Source organism: Hibiscus syriacus, unplaced genomic scaffold, assembly GCF_006381635.1.
Source record: "Hibiscus syriacus cultivar Baekdansim isolate YM2019G1 unplaced genomic scaffold, ASM638163v2 tig00000340_pilon, whole genome shotgun sequence".
Taxonomy (NCBI): Eukaryota; Viridiplantae; Streptophyta; class Magnoliopsida; order Malvales; family Malvaceae; genus Hibiscus; species Hibiscus syriacus.
In genome coordinates, this window is record NW_024061783.1 from 11,949,501 (window position 1) to 11,957,546 (window position 8,046).

General features: G+C 35.8%; 1 protein-coding gene across 1 annotated transcript; it reads right to left on the reverse strand.

The window, feature by feature from the left end:
- Positions 1-2,287: 2,287 nt before the first annotated feature.
- On the reverse strand, positions 2,288-7,687 carry LOC120204412. The gene is made up of 5 exons (XM_039204507.1): positions 6,455-7,687; positions 5,258-6,409; positions 3,146-3,456; positions 2,367-2,789; positions 2,288-2,331 (listed from the first exon to the last, which is right to left on the reverse strand). Exons 1-4 carry the CDS (start codon positions 7,498-7,500, stop codon positions 2,422-2,424), a joined length of 2,877 nt encoding a protein of 958 aa, XP_039060438.1. The 5' UTR covers positions 7,501-7,687; the 3' UTR covers positions 2,288-2,331; positions 2,367-2,421.
- Between the last annotated feature and the right edge of the window lie 359 nt (positions 7,688-8,046).

An 8,046-nucleotide genomic window follows, 5' to 3' on the forward strand; every position in this document is an offset into this window, starting at 1 on the left:
GTTAAACTAATAAGTTATGGGCAAGGGGTATCGGTATTGGATGAACAGTACCAATACTCCAAAGTAAATATAGATAATAATTGGGTTTGGGTATCGATACTGGATGAACAATATTGATACCATAAGGTAAAAGTGGATGAATCATTCAAGCAGTATCGATACTGAAGTAATAGTATCGGTACCAGGGGTATCAATACCAATGATTAAGTATCGGTACCATTTTAAGATCCGAATTCTAGAATGTTAAGAGGGTATCGATACTGAAGTGTAGTATTGATACCATAGTAAGGAAGTATCGGTATTGTAGCTTGGGTATTGATACTATTCATATGGAAATTATGAATTAAGTACTTGTATAGCTTAAGTTATATAAGATTTATTATAGTGATATGAATTTATATTCATATGGATCATATATTTGTGTAGATATAAATTGAAGGCAAGTACTAGACGAGTCGATGAGATAAGATTGATCAAGTGAGAATTCAGAGTATTGCTTTAACTAGTGAGGCCCAGGTGAGTGAATACTATTAGAATATATGTACTGCTATATGGATGATTTTGTACTATGTGAATATGCCTTGTTCGTATTACATGTTATGTGGTATGAATCTATATGATATGTGTTATATGGCAATGATATATGTGAATACATGCCTATGTGACAAGATATGTGAAACTGAACTATGTGAATATATGAAACTAGTATATAAGTGATGTGATATAATATAAGTGATTATGTGAAACTGTGAGATAAGCTATATGGCATTGATCTATGAGACTATATGAAAATGTATACATGAGTACATGCATAAGTTTATATGTTATATGCACTGTTATACATAAGCTATGTGTTATATGTTATTCTATGTGCTATGTGATTTATGTGAACATGTGAGAATAAGATATAAGTTATGTGACATGATCTACGTGATTACATGCACATAAGATATAAGTTATATGACATAACCTACGTGATTTTTTGTCTATGTAAAATAAGATATAATAAAATAATATAAATGGTAAAGCCCATAGTATGTGATATGAGAGCTGAGGGTATAATTGGCATGCCAAGAGTCGAGGGTTCTACGCGGTCCTTCGGGACAATTCTACGTGGTCCCTCAGGATATTTCTACGTGGTCCTTCGGGACATATCTATGTGGTCCTTCGGTGCATTTTCTATGCGGCACTTCGGTGTATTTTCTATGCGGCACTTCGGTGTAATTTATACGAGCTGTGGCGACAGCATTTGTGCACAACCTCAATGCACTCATATACCTTAAGTTCTCAATGATATACATGGACTAGTAAAAGAAAAGATATAAATGAACAGTGAATGATAATAATAATGATAATTGTGTTAATGATAATGATATGTATAACTATGCATATGTGCTTTTGTTATATGAGATGTTCTATGATTTCTTGATATAATGTTATAATATGTTTAGAATATGTTTAGGTGATTTAGTATTTTATTTCTCAGTGGTGTACTATGGACTAATAAAACAAATAACATGAATGAATCATGCATAATGTTATATGTTATTGTTGGTGAAATGTATGATCATATATGTTTGTTTGGGTTGATTAAATATATGAGGTTTATATATGTTATGAAAGTATGTAATTACATGTTTCAATAGGTCATTTATGCATTTTATGTCTCACTAAGTCTTCGATTTAGTGTGAGTGTTTCATACACAGGTTCAGAGAAACAAGAAGAGCAAAGCTAAGATCAGACAAGATAACATATCCATACGAGAAGATCATATCAGAAACAGTGTATACAATATGTTATTTTGATTAATCAAAGTAGTTGACATGATTCAAAGTTTGAGTCGCATATGCCCTGATCAGTTTTGTAAACAAATCTTACCATATTTGTGCAAATTATTAAGTTCTATTTTAGAATTTTGAATAAATTCTATTTATTCACTTTGATCCATGGTTTCATTACTTTTATATAAGTAAAAGTTTAAGTTTTTAACTATCTTAATGATTAAAAAATTAATGTGACACCTTGAATTAGTATTCGGGTCAGATACGAATTGAGGTGTAACATGGAGTCCAAAGAAATTTTTTGTTAAAAGTAAGTGCAAATCATTTTATCCATTACACACTTTTAGGTACCTAAAATTTTAACCGTTATATTTTTAGATGCCTAAGTTGCAAAGGCAGTTAAGTGACGTGTCACATTTATATATACTTTTTGAAAGTGATTATAACCTCAAAGAAAAATATAACAATCTTATATATGATTTTACATTAGGATACTAATTACATACGGTACAAAGCTAGCATATTATAAGGTTTAATCAAATCATTTTCTTAATACATTAATTAAGAATTTCTTTCGAAGCCATTTTAGATGTAATAGACGAGAACATTACCCTCGGCTTCTTACATATTTACAAGCAGCTACCTTTCATCAGTTTTGACAGGATCATTAGCCAACTCCAGGATCTCCTTTTTGCTCTTCACCACACTCCATTTCCTGTTATGAAAATCAAGTTTGTCCAAGTCCTCTGAAATTGCCATATAACCATAAAGAAGCTGCTCCTCCAGATTGTCACCCTCCCCTACTCTTACCGTTTCCTGGGTGCTGTTTTCGCCATAACCTTTTGATGTAATTTCGATTCTCCCTCGCTTATTCTCAACAAAATATCTGTGAAGTCTTTCTGCCATTGCCAGTCCGGTAAAAGTGCCTAAGAACTTCACAACCATAATACTTTGGTCTGCAGGTCTCCCTAGGCACACGGTGATTTTCCCCCTGATAAAGCCTTTATCTGTCGTCGTTCAAGAACCAACAAGTGGTAGAAAAAGAGCAAGCAAGGAAATTCCATGAAAAAAGGAAGAAAAAAAAATTATCAGTCCTGTCTTCGGGTCAAAGAAAGTCTTTCGTATTCACCGGCAAGTAAAAAACTTTCGACACTATGATTAATTCCATTTACTAGTAGTGCACATCCACAGCCAATTCAACTCAAACTTTCATCTTTTCTGAATATATTTTATCATTTTTGTTTGATGATATTATCAGGCATTAAACATCCATTTTTTTCTGTTCCACTTAGAACAATTCAAACTAAATGCATTAAGCCATTTACTAAACAAATTATCGTGCAAATGTCAGTCAAGCACTCACCTCTCAGAAAAGCCTGCACCCCTTCGATTGGAACAACCTTCTGTCCTTGAGGATTGTTATTTGCCATGGAGATATTGTGGATGACAACCATTGGAGGCCAGAGAACCAAATCCTCCTTCTGAGCCAAGGCTTCAGCTTCAGGTAAGACCTGGGGAACCCATGTTATAGTGTCAGGAGGTGCTATGCTGTCCCAACCCAACAACACACATATTGCTTTGAGAAGACCCAAGTGCTCTGCCTTCAGCCCAACCTTGTGAGACATGAAAGCATGAGTCCCCAGGCGTTGGGTATCCATGAATTCCTTAGAGTAGCTGCAAGAATAATAAAGACGTAGAGTCATCATTCATCAATGGTACTAAATTTTGAAAATGTAGACAATGATTTGAATAAATATCAATTTTGATATTCACGAATATCAATTCTGACTGAACTGTAAAACAGAACAAAATTAACCCAAATCTAAACCTGATTTCGACATAAAAAATCAACCACCCACGACCAAGCCAAACTCAAAAACGACCTGAGCAAGTAATCCAAAATTATCTGAACTTGAGTACCAAACCCAAATGAAAAAACCTGAAATGACCCAACCCGGAAAAGCCTGACTAGCAAAACACCCGAATGACCAAAACCCAAAACTGGCCTAGATCTGAAATAACCTAAACCCAAAAGATCAGAACTCTATCCAAATATGTAGATGATTATATTTAATTATTAACAAATGAAGACTGAAAAAAACCATGTATATCTGTAATCCTTCCACTTCAAAAGAGTAGACCACATTTGCAGATGGATTTACTGACAAAAACCGACTTAAAAAAATAAAAAAATACACACTTAAATGGAGCGGGTGAGGGAGACACAGAGTCTATCTGAATCAAGATGGATAAGTAATATCAACATTTAGCCAGTTACAAGAAATAACTGTTTATGCAAGACAATAATACACATTTTTTACAAAGTTCTTTACAGAACATAGTTGATATTTAACATGATACGGAACTCTCAAATTTTATCCCTTTGATTTGCCTATCTACACTGCCATTTAGACCTGCTCCACCATGTACCTCTCCATTAATTGACTGGAAGAGGCAATATCATCCCATACGCCAGAGACAAATAAATGACCACTCAATTGGTCGCAAAAATTACCTATTAAATTCTTTTCTCCGAAAACCCTCTATCAGACGTAAGGGTACTAAACCTTTCTCCTTAACAACATCCAAGATTCTGAAAGAGCAAGAACTAAAGGCTCAAATCAAACATCTTAGATGCCTGTTGCTAAAGTCAAGCAGCTTCTTCTCACAAATCATTCAAGAATGAGCAAAATATGCAATAAGTTCTATCTAGTATCCACAATGAAGCCAAGATGTTCTCCATATTAGCACACTTAAAAGAATCCTCAGTTCTCTCCACTTGGCATATCAAAATCAACCGGCTTTCAGCAGTTAGCTCACTTATAGGGCTACACAGAAAATGTCATCTAAAGCAGGAAATTTCCAACCTCGCTGAATCAAGCATAAATTGATACAACTGGACGCCAAAATTTCATCACAGCAAGCCAGCTCATTCAACATGTTTTGGCCACAAATGCTGAAATCCAGCATATTTATAATGTTATCTACTTTCCTCTCTATTCTTCTTTTAGTATACAAAGCATTTACCACATCTAAGGTTGCATGGTATCAACACATTCATAAGCTTGACATTCACTAGGTTGTACCCTATAAATTATTACATTATTCGAAACCTGCAAAATGCTAGTATAAACCATTATTCTCGGGCCACTAATCTACTCATCTATTTCTGCTCAGAAGCAAAATGATTGATATTCAACACTAAAATAAAGTTGTTTATGACCAACCATCATACGTCTAGTTAACATTTAATGAACAAACTGTATGGCCAGAAGAAAACACTTGATATAATTGCTTAAATAACTGAATAACAGTAATGATTTTGTTAGTTTCCAAAATATTCAAATGGCCATAAAAACATCCCAGGAAGACCAAGTGATAGAACCTTCAGGGCCAAAATCCTCATTCAAGCAAAGAATTAAATGAAAATACATGCCCCTCTTTAAAATGCATGTCATGGAAAAGAAATACAGACCTTCTACCACATACAATGCAGAACAAACTACCAGCATGTCCTTGCTCCCTGTATCTTTTACGAACAGAGTGGTTCAAGTTTAACCTTCTGGAGTACTTTAAGAATGCATCATGTACCAATTGCTTAAATTCTTCTGAATCCTCAGACAGCTCAGCCTCTGCGTAATTCACTAAATCTTCAGTCATGTCACCATCATTTGCATTTATATCCTCATCATAATCTTCATTTCTCTTCCAAACTTTGTTTTGTTTATGAAGGTTACTTCTTTTTTCATTGTGATGTGAAGTATGCCTGCTAAGAGAATCAGGTCCGGGATTTCCCTTAATATATTTACCACTATTTTTGTAAAATCTGATTGGAACCCTTTGTGAATATGCCAAAGAACCTTCGGATGTATACCAGTCATCCAATTCCAAATCTCCATGATGTTCTAGCCCATGATATGTCCTTCCAGCCTTTCTATATTCATTGTGGCCATACTGTTTTGTCCTAGGTGCATGTGAACCAATTATATCTTCATCAATCTGCTCATCACTGTCATATGAACCTCCAAAGTTGCCAGCTGAATGCAATTTACCGGATACAATAGTTTTAGAACTTGACCTACCAACATCTTCCACCATAAGGAACTTCCTTTTAAGGATCCTATCTGAGTACATGTCAAGTTCATCCTCCATCCTCTTAGTTCTTAGACCAGGTCTACGTTTCTCTGTATCATATTTAGATACAGAAGAATATATAACTCTTTCGTTTTGAAACACTGGACCTACTCCTCTGCCAAAACCAGAATCAGATCTCGAATTTGATAATTGACGATTGTAAGATGCATCAAAATGTGACATTTCATAATCTTGTGGTAGTCTTCTTCCAAATGAAACATGGGTGTCTTCTGAACCCACATATTCCCCACCTTGCATTGGTGCATATGATCCGCACATATCAATGTAGTCTGTACTTATTTGATTTTGCAAAGAACAATCATCCCATATAATGCCCTTTCTCGAACATCTATAAGAATGATCTGTATTATCCATTCTGTCTTCAACATGGCACATAACATTTGGTTTCAGCATGTCTATTTCACCGTAATCAACCGATGCATGTTCATACAAAACTCGAGATTGAGAAGGCATCATCCTTTTTAAGTCCCCAACTGGATACCCACGATTTTTACTTCCTATTGCCCTAGGTTTTCTGTATAGGTAATCTTCATACTCAGCTCTGCTCGGACTATCTGGCCATTGCTGATATAATGTCATATTCCTTCTAGTAGCTTTGGGATCTTTCACAGACTCTGTATGTGGCCTTTGGTCATATTTATTATATCCCACAGGTTCTGTGAGCTTTCGGCTGCTTCTAAGATATTCTTCAGAAACGTGTATGGGGGCATCATCCTGATATGAACTCGTGAACTCAGTCCTAGGGAGACCAGAAGATGAGCCAGAAAATTCCTTAAGTTGAGGGGTGCTCATGAAGTCATTGGATTGAGATGCTTGCACCATATGATATGCAACATCCTCAGAGTCGAACATGGGTTTATCTTCTTTGTAAGAATCCATAACTGTCACCTTCTTTGAAGGTATAGTTTCTCGATGCCGAAATTCTTCCCGCTCGTATTGATCTATATCAATATCTTGTGAGGAAAATGGTAATTGCTCACTAGTTTCTGCAAGATTTAAGTTTGGACCTCTACCCTGAGGCAACCGATGTGGTCCTCTTACATTTGTTTCTTCCACTTGCAATTTCTGTCCCATCATAACATGACCATCAGTGCCCGTATAATCCTCCCCTTTGGTCATCCTGGAAGTACCATGATCATACCTGTAAACACCCCTTGCTCTAGAGTTTGGATCATCAAAACCAATAGGCTCAGCATAATCATGTTTTCTATAAACAACTCCCTCATCTTCATAATGAGGCTTTTTACGCATTTGCTCATATAGGGGTGATTTTGATCTTGCCATTTCGGTGCTAACACTACCCAAATGCCGACCATACAAATCCTTACCCACCATAGATCTGCTCATCCGCTCCCTAACCGAACCTGCCTTCCTAGACACAGCAAGGGTATTAGGACTATAGCTCCTCTGTCCACGCCGTGGAGGAGACCGATCATTCATCACCTCACGGCGAGAAACCGGATAAGGGTCATGAGGACCAACTTCAGAAGCAACCCTGTGTTGACTACGCGACTTAACAGTTCGAGATATTTCAACCTGCTCCTCTTTTCTTCTAGATCGCATCTTTCCACTTATCAAACACTATTAACTTTCTACGTGTTCAGAAACAGAACAAGAGCCCTAATTTCTAGATCAAGCTTACGTACAAATTTCGAAAACCCTAAAAACCCAGTACGCAAGAAGCTTGGATGATCCCAAACATGGAAACTCAGAAATCGATTGCAAAAGACGGATCCAAGAAAACCCCCCCCCCCCGAAAGGATTTCCAAATCTTTGAGAGAAATTAAAAGGAGAAAGACCAAACCTTGTTTCGAATTGGAATAAAAGAACCCATTGAGTGGTCTGAAAGCCTTTTCACGAAATTTGTCTCAACAAAAATTCACAAAGCCTTTTCTCTTTTACCCACAATAATTATAGACAAAAAGAGTGTGATCTGATCTGATATTGGGCGTCGAACATGAGAACCAAACAAGAAAGTGAAGGGGTTAGATACTTTTAGTGATAGTTTAAAAAGTACTTTTCAAAAAATACTTTTTTTACATTGTTTTTCAATAATAATTCGAATAAACTATTAAAATAGGCATTAAATTATAAAAGTAATTTTAATTT